General features: G+C 34.2%; 2 protein-coding genes and 1 pseudogene across 4 annotated transcripts; 1 reads left to right on the forward strand and 2 right to left on the reverse strand.

The window, feature by feature from the left end:
* Positions 1–648: 648 nt before the first annotated feature.
* LOC140969257 (uncharacterized) lies at positions 649–6,078 on the reverse strand. Of its 3 annotated transcripts, none has more exons than XM_073430561.1 (13): positions 5,882–6,075; positions 5,105–5,279; positions 4,954–5,016; positions 4,742–4,847; positions 4,460–4,564; positions 4,304–4,380; positions 4,071–4,200; positions 3,335–3,407; positions 2,902–3,093; positions 1,763–1,883; positions 1,379–1,603; positions 1,229–1,284; positions 649–752 (listed from the first exon to the last, which is right to left on the reverse strand). In XM_073430561.1, the coding sequence occupies exons 1-12, from the start codon at positions 5,953–5,955 to the stop codon at positions 1,240–1,242; spliced, it is 1,386 nt and encodes a 461-aa protein (XP_073286662.1). In that variant the 5' UTR covers positions 5,956–6,075; the 3' UTR covers positions 649–752; positions 1,229–1,239. The 3 variants fall into 3 exon arrangements, 2 of the variants coding, with proteins under 2 accessions (XP_073286662.1, XP_073286663.1); XR_012173907.1 differs by lacking the exon at positions 649–752 and having other exon boundaries at positions 1,379–1,478; positions 1,559–1,603; positions 5,882–6,078; XM_073430562.1 differs by lacking the exon at positions 5,882–6,075 and having other exon boundaries at positions 5,118–5,257.
* A 2,174-nt stretch (positions 6,079–8,252) lies between these two features.
* On the forward strand, positions 8,253–11,771 carry LOC140969218 (serine carboxypeptidase-like). The gene is made up of 8 exons (XM_073430494.1): positions 8,253–8,679; positions 9,181–9,382; positions 9,470–9,589; positions 9,686–9,829; positions 9,932–10,082; positions 10,169–10,260; positions 10,361–10,619; positions 10,705–11,771. Exons 1-8 carry the CDS (start codon positions 8,342–8,344, stop codon positions 10,947–10,949), a joined length of 1,551 nt encoding a protein of 516 aa, XP_073286595.1. The 5' UTR covers positions 8,253–8,341; the 3' UTR covers positions 10,950–11,771.
* Positions 11,302–13,352, reverse strand: LOC140969204 (uncharacterized; annotated as a pseudogene).
* Positions 13,353–21,259: the final 7,907 nt, after the last annotated feature.

The following is a 21,259-nucleotide window of genomic DNA, read 5'->3' on the forward strand; positions in this document are numbered from 1 at the left end:
GAGAGCTATCCATATATATACGGTAGCATCAAAGAACCCATTTGACGGCATATTTCATTGTAGCTAATACTCTATAATGGATAACTTTATCATATTTCATATATTTTAAAATAATAATAATAAAAATAAATTAATATTTTCTTCGTATATCGTAGTGCCAAACATAAGCATATTTACCGGGGATATTGTATAATCTAAAATAATTATTTTATATATTTAGATATTCAGAAATAAAAAAGGAGATATTTTGACAATTTGGAAAAGGATAAACATAAGATTTCAGGGTAATTATATATGTATGACAGATGTACGGAAATACATTTTATGATTTTGAGTTTGATTCTATGCTGATATTTTTTCGTATGTGTGTCGGATAAGAATTGTTCAGTGCTGTTTATGCGATTAATATGATTTGCTGACTACTAATATTACGTTAAGTCTGACAATTTATACAGTGTGCTTTGATAAGTAGCCGTTACGAACGCTTTCAACACCGCAGTATACCTCAAAGCTGATACAAAGCCTATTCATAAATGAAAAAAAAAACCTCCGAGAAGAACCAACAAAAAGGAACAAAATCACTGTTCAAAACCAAAGTGGCCCTTGAAACAATTTAGTTGGTAGAACATAACACTGCTTGCATATAACATTGACAGCCTGCAATACAGATCTTAACTCATTCAGAAACTCAAAAGAGCTAAAATAGAACAGTTATCAGGATCAGGTGATCTTCAGGCAGGTGGTTTTGAAACCTACATAATTGAAAGGACGGGTAAGTTGCTACTTCAACATGTTCTTGCTTAACACACAAATGCCATTATAGTTTTACTTGCCTGAGATGTTAGCTCGTAGAAATCACTAAATAATGCAAATAAAAAGCTTGATTCAGCCAATTTCACAGTCTGGTTACAATTGAGGGAGCACAAAATATGCTCAACCATGTATATAAACTCATTTTTATTGAAATATGTACATCAAAAAATGGGATTTTGTCACTCCTAATTTTTTTGAATTTTAGCTTCAATCTTGGCTCCGCAGCCGATTTGTGCTATTTTGTCACAAAATTCAATGATGTGGAATTTTAGCATCTGGATGCTGGCATACAAATTGTGTGGTCGAGCATGAGAAGGACTAGAGTACTCGGGGATGTTTATTAGTTCACTTCTCAAAATAAGATAAACCAAAACTCCAAGAAAAACTTGCTATTAGAACATTTGAGAGTATGTACCTGCAGAACAATCACTTGGCTGTGCCTTGAAGAAGATATGACGCTTTACAACGAACCTGCAAATTTTATTTGATTTTTGTCATTTTAAGTATTAGAGTCACGAGAGTGAGGGTTGTGGAGAAGGGAGGAAGAGAAATGCATTTTTCTTACATTTGAAGCATAAGACCTCGAGTCAGTTATGTTTATTCCACAAGCGCAATTCTGAAGGCAAATTCCCCATAATCGCTGTATCGATTTGTTATCTTTTAAACTGGGGTCAAGTAATAGCCAGTTTTCAGCAAGATTCAGGCATATATACATCTTGAAAAGATCACAGTTCTTGTCTTTTACATTTATTGAGATTAGCAATCTCAAAATTTCCTCAGCGTCAGATACCTGTAAATGGGACATAATTTACTAATTTTACATGCTATTTGTTAACACAAAATGAGAAGGGAAACTACGTCTTTAAGTCACTTCTTTTCCAGGACCATTTCTTTAGATGGATCATCATAACCACTGGAGTCGGGAGACAAAAAAATGTGCAACTGTTACCTTCTCATCCAAAAACTCCACAAGGAACTGGAATGCTGCCGCACTTCTAAGCTGCTTGCTTCGTGTATCAACTCCCACAATACTCTCTACCACTCTCAAGCAATTAATGTCCCTAGGCAATCTTCATAAAGAACACAACAGTTCAGCACAGACAGAAGCAAATATGTTGATACTCTAGATGTTAGTACTTTGTTCTATAAGTTCAAGAGGTGGTTTTTACACGTGCGACACTTTGTTCCACAAGTTCAAGAGGTTATTTCCACCCATGCAGCACTTAGTCCTACACAACACTTACCTCTTGGACTTGTTCATATCTAACCATTCTTATACGCCCCTGACTCATGCTCCACAAAAACGAGATTTTACACAATGGGCTCTACTAACAACTATTTCGCGGTTGTCCTCGTTCTACCAGAATGGATATGTCAAGTTCATAAAAGAATCCACTGCATACAGGTGTAAAGCCCTTCGCAAGCTCCAAATATACCATGTGTGACCGAGTATAGCACTTATTGTTGCATTTTGAAGCCAATGTTTGCTGAGTTATATCAGAATGTTTAGCCAGAGATGGAGTAACAAACAAATCTAAAAAATAAGGGACAAACAAGTATGAACCGTATAATCCTTGCAAATTATATATCTAATTCTTCATTGATGGCTAAAGCAATTGGATAGAACAATGAGAACGAATAGAAAAATTGGTTACTTGAAATGCATTCAGGAACAAAGAATCATCCATACACTTGCATTGGATTACAAGTGTTAATGGTCATTCCTGTAAGCTTTAAGAAGAAAATAGACTTGATTGATTTTATCTTATTTCTATTACTCTGATAGAAGTGTGGTATGAAGACTTCCCCCTTCCGAGGGGTCAGTCCCGTAACTAGCCCCACAATCTTCCAAGCACACTTCACTTTAGGTTTTTGATAGACTTCACTTTCAACGTCAGTAATCAACCTTTACATTAAGTAAAGTGAGAAAAACATGAAAAGCAGTGAGTAAAACATGTTTTAACTTCTGTTTTTCAGCAGTATCGTGTTGAATTAATTGTATTGAAGTTCGAAGAATCAAATATAAGCCGCAAGAGAACAAGCAATGTAACAAATTTGCACATTGACAAAGAATATATAGATAGACACCTGCTAGCAAGAGACTTTGCTACTTCATTACAGCAGCCATGCCACTCCTCATATCTGAAGAAATTTAAAGCTGAAAGCATGCACTCGTGCAATATCACTGAGAGACCTAAAAGTTGTCGATCAAGGAAGAAAGAAACAATTATAAATAGCAGTTCTTCTGCTTCTGGAGTCGAGAAAATCGAAAATGTATTCCTGCAAACAAAAGTGTAATGTCGAACTTTTAAAGCCATCAGAGCAATTAAAGCTTGGATAAGTTGGAACATAATAAAAATGACGATGGTGTAACTTTGTCATTCCCAGGCGCTCGATTAATCTACAACATTTCCGTATTTCAAACGGAGATGCAGTCATAACCTAGAGATTTAAATCATTGGAGCAACTGAACTTTCCTTATTGCATGGCATAAATCAAGTAAATTGTTTTAGATAAATACCTTGTTTGGCAACAAACACCGACACACTTTATCCAAGATCTAATATTTTGTGGGGGACCTGCTGTACCAGAACCTACAAAAAATAGCAAGCAGATGCCAGGGAGCTGACAAACCAATAGTTTATGCAACGATTTCATCATTGGATCTTGATGATATGAGTGAAAAAATGAGATAAACAGGACTGTAACAGGAACATCTCTCTTCTTTGTTCCAACATGTCCGCCTTTCTTTTCAACGATTTCAACAAAAGAGATAAAACAAAAAGATCCAAACAAGCATCTTACACGATATTTAACTCTTCTCTTCCTCCATATTATAAAAGTTACTCGGGAGAGAAATTACACAAAACAAAGATGAAAGATGATCTAATCAACAACTAAGCCATGTCAAACCATTTCTTGTAAACCAATTCTCATAAATTATTAATAGTTAGCTAACGAATCAATCACTTCATACTTAGGCTAAATAAAGCATTTAGTCATAGAAATGGGATCTGAAAGTAAGAAAGCTCATACCAATTTCCACTCATTTAAAATAGGCATGGTTAAACTGTTGCATCATCAGCACTTCTCAAAATTTTCTAAATATCTCCAAATTTATTGTGGACAATTCCATCTAATATCCAAAGGAGAAATCCCTTGAAATCTTAAAGTAACTCCTGGCATTTTTCAACTGCACGTACTAACTATCATAAAATATGAATAGCAACGATGTTATAGAAATGCAAGATGCTTACCATTATGGACCATATCAACATCTGATGAAGATGTAGGAGGCAAACTCAGAAGAAAACCATAGTTTTCAAGAGCTCTTTTTAGATCTAAATATCTGGGTAACCAGTCAATTTTGATGTTAGATAAATCAGCCTGCCAGTCGCCACAAGTAAATAGAACTTGGATGTTAGAAAGTGAAAGAAACTATATGTTCTATACATGCAAGCATACCAACAACTATCATAAAAAGAGCAACCTTATCCTTAGTGATGAGAATAGTACACCAAAACTCACATGCAGCTGTCACCAATGTTTCGTTTGACGAATACAACACTGAAGACACATAAAGAAAGAGGTTATCCAGGCATGATTAAGCTTTCAACATGTAATGACTAAATGATGTAACACTCACCTAAGTTAAATATCCAAGCGGCGATGGGTCTTTCAACAGAACCGCATGTATACACCAAATTTAACAGCCATCCATCCACCAACAGTCCTTCCAGAAATTTTTCTCCTAACATAGTATGACAGATTATTTAATTTCCAGGTTCAAAAGTCCTTATTCCACATTCATTTAACTAGGAAGGTTGCAATGATATCAGACATAAAAATATTAATTCTAACTAATTCAAGAAATATGATATCGCAAAACTCATAGAAAGATCAGACAAAGAGAACAATAGCAATACACCTTTCTCAATGTTTAGCTCAACCAATGAATTGAGGTCATGATTGATAAAAGACTGCAGGAGAACAGAACTTTTGGTATCTGGATATTCTTGCTGAGGAAAGTGTTTCTGAAATTTGCAGAGAAAAAATTAACAAAATATCAATTCACCATACCTAAAGTTTACATCAATTTTGTGGAGTAACATGAATGAGAAAGTCTCATGGAAATAGAACCTGATCTCCAAAAACCTGAATTCCCCAAAAGGGCATTTCATCATCACCGCCAACTTGATTCATCTACATAACAACAAACAATGAGCTGAAATTAAATGATTACTCTGTGAAACAAAAAATTTAAACAGACACCAGAAATAAAGGTCTGTGCCTCTTTTTCGCACTTGTCAACACATTCAGATAGCCGTGCTTCGGAAGCATCATCAAACTCATCCTCTGCCTCAGAAACCTTACGAATGTTTGTTCGTTTGGATTTTTTCTCATTGAGTATCTTCTGTTCCTTCTGATAATCCTCCAGGAGATCATCCAAGCCGATGAGCTTTTTCCTGTTAGATGAAAAGATGATTGAACCTTTCCAAGAAAAATACTTTTTGCATAAATGACACAAAAGGCCCATTTAAAATAACGATGGCCACCTAGAAACAGTCGGGTCAGCGAGATATTGAGTAACCCAAAAGGGTCGACCATTGTTTGGTCGACAATTTGGTCGACCAAAGATTGTTGGTCGACCAGTTTTGGTCTTTGGTCGACCACACAATTGTTGGTCGACCAAATTGCTTTGGTCTTAGACCAAAGTTGGTCGACCGATGGTCGATTCATGTTTGAGTCGACCAAAACGTGGTCGAAATTTCTTAAAATAAATGTATATATGTAATCAAATTTAATGATGTATTTATATTTAAAACACAAGGACATTTAAATAAATTGAGTTATGAATCTTTTTTTTAAAATATTTCAGAATGCACTCCCTTCTCCCCAAATTTCCCGAAACAGTCAAGCGAATCTTAAATAAACGAACAGATAAAATCAAAATGAAGAAAAACCCATCGTAGAATAAGAAAAACCTCAAAATAAACCTTTTGTCATGCAATTTGATCACAGGTACAGAAAATTTGGGGAAAGACAGAGAAGGGACAAAAGGTTTTACTTTTTCTTGGCGACAGGAGAACTGGGAATGGGATCTTCGAACTCGAAATCCAGAGGCTCGTAGGTTTCCGCCATCTCTTCCCCCTCAGACAGAAACAATCTCCAGTGTTTTGGCGCCGTTAATTTTCAGATGAGTTGAGAGTGGCGGGTTGTGGCTCGGGCTTTTGTTTTTAGATTATTATTCTGTTAGGCTTCATCAATCATCTATAAAAGTGGTAGAATATTATATGAATATAGTATAAAATAATAATTAATATATATATATGCAATTTTTTTCTATTATTATTTATTTTAATTAAATTAAAAAATATATATATGGCAATAATTCACACAAACTTATGTTAATAGTATATATCAGTACGGTTTTGTTCTACTCTTATCAACTCAACACATGACAAGTTTGGTGACTCAAAATCGCTCTTGGTGTTGGTGACATAGAGTTCGTCTCATGCAGCTTCGATGTGTATCGGGCTTTGATCCAAGACATAATGAGAAATCTTGAAGTAGGAATACCTGCACTTCTGGAGGATGAGATCAAGTTATTTGTGTATGCTGGAGAATATGATCTGATATGCAACTGGCTTTGTAAGGAAGACTCTTGCATCTGGCTTCTGAACTTACTACACATGGAATTGGAACGTTCTAAAATGTTTTCTTGTGATTCGGACAGGGAACTCGACGTGGCTCGATGCCACGAAATGGTCGGGACAGGAGAAATACCTAGCAGCATCCACGGTTCCATTTTCCGTAGACGTGCAAAGGCTGGACAGCAGAAAGGATATGGATGGCTTACTTTTTTGTAAGTGCACAACGCCGGTCATTTGGTTCCGATGGATCAACCTAAAAATTCTTAAGAAATGCTAACAAGGTGGATGCAAGGCCAAAGCCCCTTGAGTCAGGCAGGTTCCTTGTGATTTGCTACCATCGATTGAGAAATATAAAAAGAACAGTATCCTACTTTGATACCCAGCACCCCGACAGATAACCTGCTGATGTCTTTGTATAACTAATCTATATGAATGAATACTTTAGCCAAAATACAGTACCACATATATATATATATATCTGATGACTTGCATTGTGTCATTTCTGGGTAAAGCAAGGTGCTCCCATGAAAAGAGTCAGAAAAAGGCAGTCCAATATGTTAATTCAGATGGAAGAACAGAATATGGCCTCAACATTAAGTCAGTTAAGCATCCAAAAATAAGCAGATTTGTGAAAAACTTGAATAAACCAAATACCAAACCAGTATTTTGATCGTTGCTAATCTCCAGATATAGCAAGATTTCAGGGAATCCAAATAGAAATTATCCAATTCATTATGTTTCCTCGATGAATTCCTAATCAATCCTTGTATGGAAAATAAAGTTGACAAACTCTCAGCCGACAAATTAGTCTTTCGAGATGCACTCTCCTCTAGGCATCATCATAGACCAACACAAAGTAATCGATAAGCAAAGATTACATTTTCTTTTCGTTTTCATGGGAAGAAACTTTCCTAAGAACCTCATTATGAATGCTGGTCTGTCTCCTAGTGTATTGGCACCTTGAGAAATGAGGCAGGATAGGAAAATTAGATGTCGGCCTTTTGGTCCGCAACACACCGGTGTCGAATGCAGCAGGTGGTTAATACTAACAATACCATATTTCAAATCAAGTTAAGATAAACTCGAAAATGTTAAATCTTTTTCCCATCATGCTACCACAAACTTTTCCGACAGTGTTTCTAGAGATGAAATATGCTATGATAATCTACTTGAAACATGAGTTATCACGGTATAAAAAACTTTTTGCAATTGACATGTGCATCCGGTCTATATCAGTGGGATATCAATCAAAGGATGGGTAAAAAATAAAAAAGACAAGGATAAATAATATAGAGAGTGAAAAATTATGCAATATTTGGTGTGAGTTTTACGTTAGGACGAAATTATGATCAACTTTGGCCCGTATAGATTTCCAATTATAACAATAATTCTTGAGTCTTGACGGTGAAGGGATTTGATGTTAGATTATCAAAATCTTGTCACACATTATTTTTAGACAAAAACTTGTGTGAGACGGTATCACGGGTCGTATTTTGTGAGACGGATCTTTTATTTGGGTCATCCATGAAAAAGTTTTACTTTTTTTGTTAAGAGTATTACTTTTTATTGTGAATATCGATATGGTTGACCTGTTTCACAGATAAAGATTCGCGAGACCGTCTCACAAGAGACTTAATCTTATTTTTAACTTTATTTTTATGTGTTATAAATAAATTATAAGATATAGAAAATAATTTAAAAAGCAAACTCGAGTAATTATAAAAATCTGACAAACTAAACCTTGAAAGTTAAACTTATTGAGGAATTACATAATTCTTAAAGGTAGATTACATTAATTCTTCTCTCCCACGCACAAAAACGTTATAAAACTGGCCTTTGCATTGTTTATCAGAATTCATGAACAAAAATCTGTAATGGCTTCAACACTTTTCTGCCATTTCTTCGTTTCTGTTGTCTTTGTTTTTCTGATTTCTGCAAACTTAGCATTAGCAAGAACCTTTGATGATGGGAGTTTCTTCGATCTGAAAACTCCAAAAGGAGAGGCAGAAAGGCTCATCAGATCATTCAACTTGTTCCCAAAGCATGACGTGAATTATCATGTTGGGGAAGCTTCAGGGTATAAAATTGATAAGGAATCAAGAATTGTCGAAAAGAAAATCAAGTTTCCTTTTGTTTTGCAAACAGGGGAACCTGTATCAAATTTGGGTCATCATGCTGGTTATTATAAGATACAGCATTCCAAAGATGCAAGGTATAAATTGTTTCTTTACACTTTCACAGCATGATAGGTGGTTTCCATTCAGTTTCGGACCCGAAATTATGAGTTGGAAAGAGATGAAACATTTAAATTTATACTCCCTCCGCTGCAGGTTGTGGTTGCCCTTGCCAATATAACAAGTTCAAGGGGGTAGGGAGGAGCTTTATTTTCTTAAAAATCACACGAAATATTTGAAGATTATTTTGTCTGATAGGTAGTTTGACATTAGTGATACGGAAAGTACCCATTAGAGCCAACTTAGTATCGTACTTAAATGGAAAAAAAATCAAAATATTTATATATACATATATATTGCTCTTGCTAAGATACATATTTTGCATCTCAAAAATACCATTTCGTCACCCTGCCCGCTACTTCTAACCCTCTCAATTACATTCCTGGATCTATACCCTGGTTATTAAGCCGGATCAGTCACCATCCATAATGAACAGAAAACCTTTAATTTGACTTTTTTTCTTGATATAATATTGGCAGGATGTTCTACTTTTTCTTTGAATCAAGAAATAGCAGCAAGGCTTCATTAAAAAAAGAAAGAAGTAGCGGCAAGGATCCTGTAGTTATATGGCTAACTGGAGGACCAGGGTGCGCCAGTGAACTAGCTTTGTTTTATGAAAACGGCCCCTTTCACATAACAAGCAACCTCTCCTTGACGTGGAATGATTTTGGATGGGACAAGGTAACTGTTAAAACTGACTAAAACTACCATTTCACTTCTTTGGAAACCTAACAGATTCCTCCTCCCATATCCTTCCGTAAAATGTAGGTATCAAATATTATATATGTCGACCAACCAACTGGGACCGGTTTTAGCTACAGCTCTGATGATGCTGACACTAGACACAATGAGGAGAGTGTTGCCAATGATCTATATGACTTCTTGCAGGTCTTTTTCTATACCAAAATTAGTCATTTCAAGAAAAATAAAGAGCGATTATTCATAATTCTATAAATCTAAAGAGACTTATTTTTGTACTGTCAGGAGTTTTTCAAGGGGCATCCTCAGTTTGCAGGGAGCGATTTCTACATAACTGGAGAATCTTTTGCCGGGCACTATATTCCTGCATTGGCTTCTCGAATTACTGAAGGAAACAAAAACAAAGAAGGCATTCCTATTAATCTAAAGGTCTTTAATTTATGTACATCTTACGGTAGTTCTGTATGTTGTTGCCATCTAATATCAGCTAATCTGAATATTGTTTTACGGAATCAAATTCTTATTTCACAGGGAATGGCCATAGGAAATGGATTAACTAACCCAGAAATCCAATATCAGGCATACACTGATTTTGCTTTAGACATGAAACTACTTACGCAAGATCAGTACAATAAGTTGAAACCCGCAGTTTTGAAATGCGTAGAGGAAGCTAAACTTTGTGGTTGTGCCTTAAATTGCAGCCTTCAATGTGTTTCTGATATTGGTGATAATTAAATAAATCTGCTTTCTTCTGCTGTTATTCTTTAGGCCCCGATGGTGGAATTAAATGTGAGGAAGCATATGGAGATTGCACTTATAACCTCTTCAACCGCATTTTGGCAATGAATAGGGGTATAAATGTAAGATATATCGTTCTTTGGCATCTGCTTATCATGTATTATAGAGAATAAAAAACATTGGTCCACTAAAAGAAGCATTTACCCCGCGTCGCATATGCAGGTCTATGATATAAGAAAGAAATGTGAGGGTGGCCTGTGCTACGACTACTCTAACATGGAGAAATTTCTGAGTCTGAGATCCGTCAAAACCGCTCTTGGTGTTGGTGACGTAGAGTTCGTGTCATGCAGCTCCAAGGTGTACGAGGGTATGCTCCAAGACTGGATGAGAAATCTCGAAGTAGGAATACCTGCACTTCTGGAGGAAGGGATCAAGTTACTTGTGTATGTTGGGGAATATGATCTGATATGCAATTGGCTTGGTAAGATTCTTGCATATAGCTTCTGATGTTGGATTATTATACATGGAATTTGTATGTTGTAACTAAATTCTTGTGATTCGGAAAGGGAATTCGAAATGGCTTGATGCCATGACATGGTCGGGACAGGAGAAATACTTAGGAGCATCCATGATTCCATTTTCAGTAGATGGTGTAGAAGCTGGATTGCAGAAAGGATATGGACCACTTACTTTTTTGAAAGTGCACAACGCCGGTCATTTGGTTCCCATGGATCAGCCCAAAAATTCTTTAGAAATGCTAACAAGGTGGATGCAAGGCAAAAGCCCCTTGGGTCAGGCAGGCCTTTTGTGATTTGCCCCCCATTAATTGAGATAGATAAAGAGAATAGCGTCCATGTTATTTTGAATAAAGAAAACCCAGAATCACAACAGACGAGCTGCTCGTGTATTTGAATAAATAACTTATATGAATCAAAACTTTAACCAAAATACAGTACCATATCTTATAACATGTATTATATATACAATACGAGCTTAATGTTTGTACAACCTTGAATTGATAGAGAATCAACACTACTATCAAATCCACAGATGAATGTAGTTTCCTCAATATATAGAACATTTTTCAAGAATGTAATCTCTGTCTCCAGGCTTAACCTCTACCTGCTAGTTTTCCCACAAACTTTCCACATCAGTCTAATTGTGCAGTCACTGAAACAGTTGTTCCATATGACCACTCTACACTTCCATTTTCATCATCTTCTGTTGATACAAAAATGTTAAAAGGTAATCAACAGAAAAAATCCAAGAGAAAAAAACACAGCTTCCATTTCTTTAATTCGCAAATTTCACTGCAAAAATTTAGAAGGAAAGCAGTGCTGATCAGTTGTAACTCGATCCTGCTACAGGCCTCATCTAACTGCAGAGAGTTATACTTGGAGGGAATGGTGATGTTACAAGAATAACTTCCAACAGTTGTGCAATGAAAACAGAAGGATAGTGTGAAAATATACCGATAAAGGTTAAATTGATAATAGGATTACCAGTTTCCGTAAACCATTGAATTGCATTGGCTAGCAGTGAGCCATGTATAATACAATGACTAGACTCAGGCTCGTCCAAAAATTTACCCAGCTGAATATATTTTTACAATTCAATGAGATAAAACTTGTCAAGAAACACCTCTTACAAAGTACGATTCCCTCATGGTCTCAATAGCTGGTTGAAAACCAGTCCTGAAGGACACAACTGACACCACTCGCTGATGCTGGGCATTTCCACTGTTTGGGTTTGATAATGTTACAGTTAGCATCTCTCCTTCCAGAACCCTGCCGGCCGTCATTGGTAAGAAAAGCAAGATGAGTCAATATTATGAGTCAGAAAACTGAAAAGGCCGTCCAATATATTCATTCAGATGGGAAAACAGAATATGTCTCAACATGAAATGCAAGCATCCAAAAATAAACAGATTTGTGAAAACAAGAAAGGAAAATCTAATACTATACCAGTATTTTGATTGTAGTTAATCTCCCGATATGGTAAGACTGAAGCGAATCCAAATAAAAACTATAAAATATGCTATGGTTCCTCTACAATTTCCTAATAAATCGTTGTGTATTAAATAAATTTGATCTCACATCTAACATATTGGTTGTTTGAGATGGACCCTCCTCCAAGCATTATACCCCGACACAAAGTAATAAATAACAGCAAAAAAAATAGTAAATTTTGCATTTTATTTCCATTTCATGGTGAGAAACTTTTCTGAGAACCATTCTGCGGTTAAAATTTTTTAGTTTCGGACAAATTTCATGAATTCGACGGCAAGCTCTAATTTTCCAACAAGTTAAGATATAAAACCATGACTGGTCTGTCTTCGAGAGTAATCGTACCCTGTGAAACTGAGGCATGATACACCAACAACTTACAGAAAAATAGTTCTCCAGGTGATTCGCCAAACATTGATTTGCGGATCCACAAAGAATATCATATATCACTAAGTCGGAAATAAGTTTATTTTCTAGTTTAATTCGCGGTTAAGTCGCATTTACAAGCTGTAAGTTACACTTTTCCTTCATCTCACATAATTCATAGAACAATTCACTAGTATACAAAGCAAAAATTTAAAACTCAATAATGATATTTAGACAAGAACTGGCACAGAATTAACGAATGTACCAGCATAAGGATGGGTCTTGGCAAAGTCAAAGAATTTGTCAGCCGAGCAACCAAACAACACTCTTGCAGCCCTGTCAAACATTATCACCAGTTCACCACAAAAACCTTCGTATCCGTAGCAATAGATATCTGCAAACATTTTCAAAACAGTCAAGACAACATCCAAAAATCTTCCCATAAACCACGTCTCTGTAAAAAATTTCAAGAATCCAAAACATGGACCCTTTTATTAAACAGCAAAACATCCTATAAAAGACACATGTTTGTACATAAACGATGCAACATTAAAGACTTTTGCGTTCCCAGTTAATTGCAAATACTAACAAGAACACGAAAGAGGTGCTTGGAACCGGATGTAAATGGGTTGAAACTGTTGCTAAAACTGCAGTAGCTGCAAGCAGCGGAGCTATCGGGGAGAGTTTTTTCGCAAGCTGAGCACACTCGGTAACACAAATTGGTGTGGGGACAAATTATCGTTGTTGGCGCATCATTTTTCACCATCGGCCTTTTCCTAGTTTTGGGTTCATCAGAATCCATAGACTGAAGAGGAAGAAGACGGCATACTACAGAATTGATTCGTTTTATAAAAAAAATTTAAATAATAAAAAAATTAAATAGATTTAAAAACAAAACAGGGGCCGCGATGTGAAGGGGCGGAATTTCAAACCTCGCCTCTTATATTTATTGCAGAATTTTATTTTTTATATCTTGATAAATACTTTATTTTTTTTAGTTAAAAAAACTAATAACATTGATAAAATGAATCAATAATAAATAATCATATGAAATGAACTAATAATAATAAAAGTAACAATGTTAAAAAAAATTAAAATCAATAACGGTAATAATAAATAATAATTTTATCAAAATTTAGGGATGAACAAAACATATACCAGTTAAAAAATTTTAATATGTTGATAAAATAAAATAAATAATTTTTATATAAGAACTCTAATAATTTAATATTCTCTAGAGTACTAAATTTTATAATTTCTATGTTTCAAACATACAATGTAAAATTATAAGATATCTGTGCAAAAATTACCAAGATATGTACAATGAGCATGTTTTTTTTAATTATTATTATTTGAAAACTTTTGTTTTTTTTAATAACTAAATATTTTACTCCCTCCACATCCTTGTTAAGCTATTATTATTAGGAGTAGGTCTTTGTGAGACGGTCTCACGGGTTTTTATTTGTTAAACGAGTCACTTCTGTTCATATTTATAATAAAAAATAATATTTTTGACATAAAAAGTAATATTTTTTCACGAATGACCTAAATAAAATATATGTCTCACAAAATTAACTTGTACCTCATCTCACATGTGTTTTTGTGTTATTCTTAATATCAAAATAACAATAAGTTTTTCAAGTTGGTGAAATAGATGAACACTATAACGATGATCATGAGTTTGATTCTCACTACCTAAGCTTTATTAGGCAAGTATGTCGTATGAGTTTGCCTAGTGCATTGTACATGACTATTGATTTGCTGACTAATTTGTTGGTCTGATAATTTATCTAATACGCATCGAAGAACAACGATTAGAAGATCATATAAAATAAAGAGTACATGAGATATTACTTATAATATTATCTATTGAAAGAAAAATAATCAATTTTACGTGAATTTGTCGAGTACTACGCTCATAGAAATATAAGAAGTCTGAGGAAGCCAATTGTCCTCGATTTTTATTGAGGCTGTCACGTCTCTATTGTCTGCTTGGAATAATTATTTTCATATTCCAACGTTTGATGAACGACATGAATCGCTAACATTTTTATGTAAAATTCACACCATCTATTCGGATCAAAAGATTAGGATATAACCATATAATATGCGGAGAATTACTAAATAAAGTCAAAATCTGGACATTTATTTTTAAAAGATTGTTTGAGTTAGTGAAGTATGTGAATAGTTGACCATTAATGATTAAGAATTCGATCATCTTTGCCAACATTTTTTCGAGCAATTCTATCATACAAAATTTGTTTGATTTATATAATTTATAAATTATTACGTTAATCCAAAATTAGCAAATGCACGGCATCATACAAAATATTTTGGACGTGTATTCGAACCAATTAGGTCAGGTCGGCGGTAGGCTGCAGCTTTAACATTGAAACATATAGCTGGCGTCCAAAATTAGACGTCAGTTACAGGTTTTATTTTATACTAATATTTTTTTTAAAAAAAAAATTCGAAGTCCGAGCTATACTCGGGCGCGGGTCCCATGCATAATTTAATTTTTTAAAAATTAAATTAAAAGATAAATTGAAATGTTTGTATGGATGAAAAAACACAACCCTGCAAAATTATTGAAATATGTGTACCAATAAGATAAGATACATTTTTTAAAATTAATTTAATAAAAAAAATTACAAAAAAAATACCCTTCTATAAATAGCATATGTGATATGAATCTGAGTTTACTATTCTTCTCTTTTAATATACAAAACATCGTTTTCTTTAATTTTCAAATTTATGATTATATGTATTGAAAACTCCGAAAATCGGTCGATTGACTAATGAATCTTTAATATAAATAAATATAATTACTATATACATACATACATACATACATATATATACATATATATATATATATATATAAATATAAACGGATATTCGGGTCGGGTGTGGGTCGGATTATATCAAAACCGCCTCCATACACGAACCCGAAAATCCCCATACCCGATTACCCAATTATTTAATCGGGTCTAAAAATCCCTCCATACCCTCTTCTATTCGGGTCGAGTATCGGATCCTCCAATGGGTTCGGAGGAAATTGCCATCCCTAGAAAAAAGTATTGTAAGAGATTGGGGTACTTTTACCAGCAACCCAACATGCTATAATGATAATAGACCTGTGAGAGGCCAGCAAGAGAATGGAATGAGATAAAGTCATATTACTATATGTTATATGCCTGATGTTGATAAGTTTTTCGGATGATACGACAATTTCCTCAACAATCAGACTAGTAGCCAAAGTGATGTTGGTGACATGATATGCGGAAAATGTCACACAAGAATAAGGCAATCAAGTACGAATACGCGTGGAAGATTGTAATGGAGTGAAAGAAATGGGCTCCCCAATCACTTGGTCGTCACGCTAACAAGTAGTCGAGGACTTGCGATTCAGAGTCACATACTTCTTCAACCAATATACCGATACTGATGATACATTTGAAATTCGCTCACGTACAATAGGGCAACATAGAGACAAAGAAATCACAAAACCAAAGTTACATATGGTGGATAACTCAAAGTGAAATGGGAACAAATGCAAGAATATCAAAAGAAAAATTAGCTATTAAGGAAGATGAGACAAGTAATAAGGAAGCTCAGATTAAGCAGAAGGAAGCCGAGATGATGCAGAAAGAAATGAAATTAGAGCAAAAATATATATTATGTTGGAAAATTTTGATGCTTAATGAATGAAAATTAAGCAAATTAATCAATGTGTTTGATTGGAAAAATTCGAAAAGAAAAACGAAGTTTAATGAACGAATATTAAGTTCGGTGGTTCTGAATTAAACTCGAAACGAGTTCATCAAATGTTGAAAGAAACTCAAACGAGTAGTCGGAACATGCAAGGGACGAAAATCGAAAAAAAAAAAATTCAGTCGTGAACAGTGGCAGGCGCGCTTGCCAGTGGCAGGCCCGCACATGCGCGCATGTGCGCGCGCCTGCCGAGAGCTCTCGGCAGCGCGCGGGCGCTCGCAGGGGCGCGCCCCTTCGGCTGTTTTTCGTGTCCCTTCGATTTTTCTGATCTTTTTTCATTTCCTTGGCATTGTTTGATGATTGTGATCCGTTACCATGGCCAAGGGACATCCCCATGAATGAAAGATCATGTCTCTTCATTTGGAAAACATTAAATATTTGATATTTTGAAAATCAAACATAAATAACATCATTTTGCATCTCCTTCTTCTTCCTTCTTCAAAAAGAGAGAGTTCATTCATTTCCTTGTGAAAGAACTTGAATATTTGAGTGCTCATTATTCAAGAGTTGTAGTTGTATCTTGGGAGAAGATTGCCACAAAACTCAAGCACATTGTGAGGGCAAATTCTTCTTAAGGACAAAGTGTTCAACACTTGCCTCTACAAAACCATTTTCATTGTTTTCTTCTTGCTTTCCTCTCATATTTGAATACCCCAATCAAACATATTATGCTATACTTTTGAAGGATACCAGTACTATTGACATATGAAAATAGTAAGTGTATTGTTTGTGTGTTTATTATTCTCGCCGTGTCAGAGATTATATATTTCTCCGAAAATTCTACATTCCATGCTGAAGTACTATTCCAAAAATGATTTCGAATGTGCAGATATTCGTTCGCATAGTTGATGCCCTTACAAATCATTCGGAGTACTTTCAGTGGAGGAGATCGACCCTTACAAATCTTTGTTATTAATTATGTTGTGTTTTATTTTGTTATATAATTATAACGTTTTACGTCTTAATTTTGTATACAATAATGTGTATACAAAATAAATTAGAATTTAATAAATATTTATTTTCATAAAAAAATTAATTAACAAGATTAGAAATTTATAAAAATTTAATTTAAGATTGATTTGCATTACAATTTATTTTCTTTAAAATGATTGAAAATAATAAAAATATATGAAATTAATTTATAAAAAAATATAATAAAAATTTAAATATTATATTAATTATTAAATTTTCAATAATTTTAATTTTCATATTATATTGAAGAAAACAATTCAAGGGTATTATGGTCAATGTACAATCTTATCATTATCACTATTCAAAAATTATACATTATCACACCTTTGAGGAGTGATATTTAATCACACAAATAACATAATAATGAGGGCTTTCAATCATAATCAAGAAGGGCCTCCATGTTAAATTAAAAATGAATCAAACATAAGAGAAGAGATGATTATTTAATAATCATTCTTTTATCATGGCTACCAAACATAGTATTAGCATAAAAAATAATGCTTTTTCATGGATGACCCAAATAAGAGATCTGTCTCACAAATACGACCGCACAAATTTTTTCCTATAAAGAAATTTATAAAAGTTGTATTTTTCTAAATTTTAAGAAGCAAATTCGGTGCTGAAGTTGAGTTTAGAAATCCAAAGCAACCACTAAAAAAATCCATCGGGCAAGAGTTTCGTCGGTAAAGCAGTGATCTACGTGGCATCTTGTAATTGGTTGGCTTACTTAAAATCCCATGTGATCAGGGGCTTCTGCTTCACGTGGACTTGTTGTGCTCCAAATGGGACCATCCACACGTACTTCTACATTATCTATCAAGTCGATGGTTGGATGTATACAAAATTTTCAAGTAATGAATATATTTTAAATCACATATAAATTTATTTTAAATTGCCAAATATATTGATAATTAATCTAACAGGAAAAATTTTTAGAAGCAATGTAAACTTATTAATTAATCATAAAAATATTATTGTATTTTTTAAAAATTTAAAATATTATAATAAAAAGTTAAATGTCAGAATCGAGAATTCCATTGATAATGGAAATGTGGAAAATGGGTCTCAAATCATTTCCTTATCTATTATAATTGTTAGGTACAAAAATCTTTGTGTTGTTGGTTTACTTACTTTTGGACGTTCCCCACATATCTTGTGTCATAGGGTTATTAGTTACGAAATAAATAAATAAATGAAGTTAGATATTTTTGTTTTTTAGTCAAAGCAAAATACGATAATTTGGATGCGTAGATTTTTTGGAAGTATGTCGGTCCATTGATTCAAATATTATTAAATCTTTCGGGAAGATAACTTTTCAAAATTTTTTTTTGTTACAATAAATCTTATAACAATTTATGTTAACTATTTAAAAAAACGATAATCAATACGAAGTAATTGTTATGAAAGTTTATTGTGTAACCACAATTGTACGAGTTAGGGTCCGAGACATAACTGAATAATATGTGATGGGGTCCGAGTAAATTGGGTGAGTTGAGCGGACAATTTATCGGATCATGTTATACTTCTTCTTCTAGGAGAGTTGGGAACCGAGCAAAAAGATCTCAGGCTGAGTGCTGTTTGAATTGGCTCCAATTTGAATATGCTAGCTAGAGAGGTCGGTGAGTCGAGTTCTAGGTCTCTTGCTCGACCGCCTCCACGGGAGCTCGGGATTTGAGGGTGTCAGCGCTTCATGTTAAGCCACGATATTTTTTCAGCGGGCAGAAAATTACAGAACTCAGATTCTCGTGGAAATCAACAGTGCGTTTCCTTCAAAAGAGTGTGAAATATAAGTCAACAATTTACAACCCATCTTAGACAAAAAAGATCAAGTTTGAGATAAATTGTTGACTTCAATACCCAATCAGAATAATCACTTCTCCCAACTAAAAAACAAAGTGTGCATATGAGATAACAACCAGACAACCACTCGTATGGAAGGGCATCATATCATATCATATCATATCTAATTCCATGTTCAGAAAAGACAGCTAATCAACAGGAAATTAAACTTCAGCTTCGCAAACACGTAAAATTTCCATGTTCTAAATATCTGAAAAAGATCTCGAAATTTACCCCAAAAGCATGAATCTTGGACTCTTGTGAAGTAAGATACATAGCCACACACTCGTTTCTTGATTTCATCAACTCGGGCATTGACTAAATATTTAATGCGATTTGTGGGCACACACACAAAGTCTCTATATATACACAGGGAGAATACAATGCAACGATATCAATAGAAAAGGTACCCAACTCAGAGTTATAATTAACTTAAATTTGTCGCTGAATCAATGGATGCATGCCAAGATGTTGCCTTTACCAGCATTTGCACCTGCACCTTTTTTTTCCTCGTCTCTTCCTTAATCCCCACTCATGCGTTCGATCTTGCCCATATATTCATATTACACACATACACACACACACACACGCACGCACGCACGACATTAACACACTTAGAATTCGCCACAAAGAGGGAAACAAAGAAGGTGCAGGTGCAGATGCAGGCAAATGCCACTCTGGATAAATCTCTGACGTACGTGATTCAATGAATATGATCAGGAAAGGCGAGGCATATATCTTCTGTATACTTGGAATGTTCCAGAAAATGAACTGTTTGTGGAATTTTAGGACACGAAACAATATATATATCCTTGTTTTTGTGTGTATTCTTGTGAAGGAAGGTACAATTTCTCCACTCTTTAACTTTTTTGTATCCCTGAAATTAATTTCTATGATAGTTGGTTTAATCTTTTAAATTTTTTAAAATTTTTTTTTTAAAGAATCTAAAGCTCATTTTCTTAATTTGATGGCTAAATAAGGTATGTATTATGCTCCAAAAAAAAGGTACGTATTTACTATGGAGCTTAGCTTTGCCAACCGTTATTTTTGTTTCCTTTTTTTAGGGTTCGACTAATTAGGTCAGGATCATGTATGATTAGAATGATGCAAGAACAAGGATGTAGCTAGATTCATAATAAATGGGAAAAATACATATATATGTTAATATTGTGTAGCATACTTTATGCACTCATAATTTAGCCATATCTCGTGTTTCGTTTGATCTTTTAATGTTTGTACGTAGCTTCAAATCTATCTATCCAAAAGAGTGTCTCTCATGTGAGACCGTCTCACGGATCTTAATCTGTGAGACGGGTTAATCCTATCCATATTCACAATAAAAAGTAATACTCTTAGCATAAAAAGTAATACTTTTTCATGGATGACCCAAATAAAGATCTGTCTCACAAATATGATCGTGAGACCGTCTCACACAAGTTTTTGTCCTATCGAAATGTGTCGAAATTAGATGAGATTGAAGGTATTGAATTGGAATAAAAAAAGAGTTTCATGGTATAAAAAGTCTAATGATCTTAATTTTGAAAGAAAAATGACTTAAATGTAAATGAAAGATAATTGTTATTCCATAGTTTCTTAAATTAATAGCATATGATTAGAAAATCAGAAAATAAATATAGGGAGAATAAATTGTTTCTTGTTCTTAATCTATGCGGAATTCTTTGGTTTAAACTTTTTAAATAGGCCGATAAAAATATTTTTTTTTGTGAATCAAGCTAGTGTTGGTATTTTTTTAATGCAATCTCTTCTCGTTTTATAAGAACATGCTAATTTTCTTCGAAAGAATTCTGTCACAGCCATCTACAGCTCTTTCATGACTTACAAGACTGGTTTACTTAATAAATAGGGTTGTTTTACATGTATTTTAAATGAAAATAAAAATAGTGGAAAATTCTGGGGTTTAGGGTGAGAATAGGGATTGTAATTTCCTCCGAACCCGTTGGAGGATCCGATACCCGACCTGAATAGAAGAGGGTATGGAGGGATTTTTAGACCCGATTAAATAATTGGGTAATCGGGTATGGGGATTTTCGGGTTCGGGTATGGAGGCGGGTTTGATATAATCCGACCCACACCCGACCCGAATACCCGTTTAAATTAATATATATAAATATATATATATGTATATATATAGTAATTATATTTA

This window comes from Primulina huaijiensis, unplaced genomic scaffold, assembly GCF_012295235.1.
Source record: "Primulina huaijiensis isolate GDHJ02 unplaced genomic scaffold, ASM1229523v2 scaffold40277, whole genome shotgun sequence".
Taxonomy (NCBI): domain Eukaryota; kingdom Viridiplantae; phylum Streptophyta; class Magnoliopsida; order Lamiales; family Gesneriaceae; genus Primulina; species Primulina huaijiensis.

Coding starts and splice junctions, on each gene's coding strand:
- LOC140969218 (XM_073430494.1), top strand. CDS start 8,342: ATGGCTTCAACACTTTTCTGCCATTTCTTCGTTTCTGTTGTCTTTGTT. Junction 10,261..10,360: donor CAATGAATAGGGGTATAAAT/GTAAGATATATC, acceptor TCGCATATGCAG/GTCTATGATATAAGAAAGAA. Junction 10,620..10,704: donor TCTGATATGCAATTGGCTTG/GTAAGATTCTTG, acceptor TGATTCGGAAAG/GGAATTCGAAATGGCTTGAT.
- LOC140969257 (XM_073430561.1), bottom strand. CDS start 5,955: ATGGCGGAAACCTACGAGCCTCTGGATTTCGAGTTCGAAGATCCCATT. Junction 5,017..5,104: donor TTGACAAGTGCGAAAAAGAG/GCACAGACCTTT, acceptor GTTGTTATGTAG/ATGAATCAAGTTGGCGGTGA. Junction 4,848..4,953: donor TTCAGGTTTTTGGAGATCAG/GTTCTATTTCCA, acceptor TGCAAATTTCAG/AAACACTTTCCTCAGCAAGA.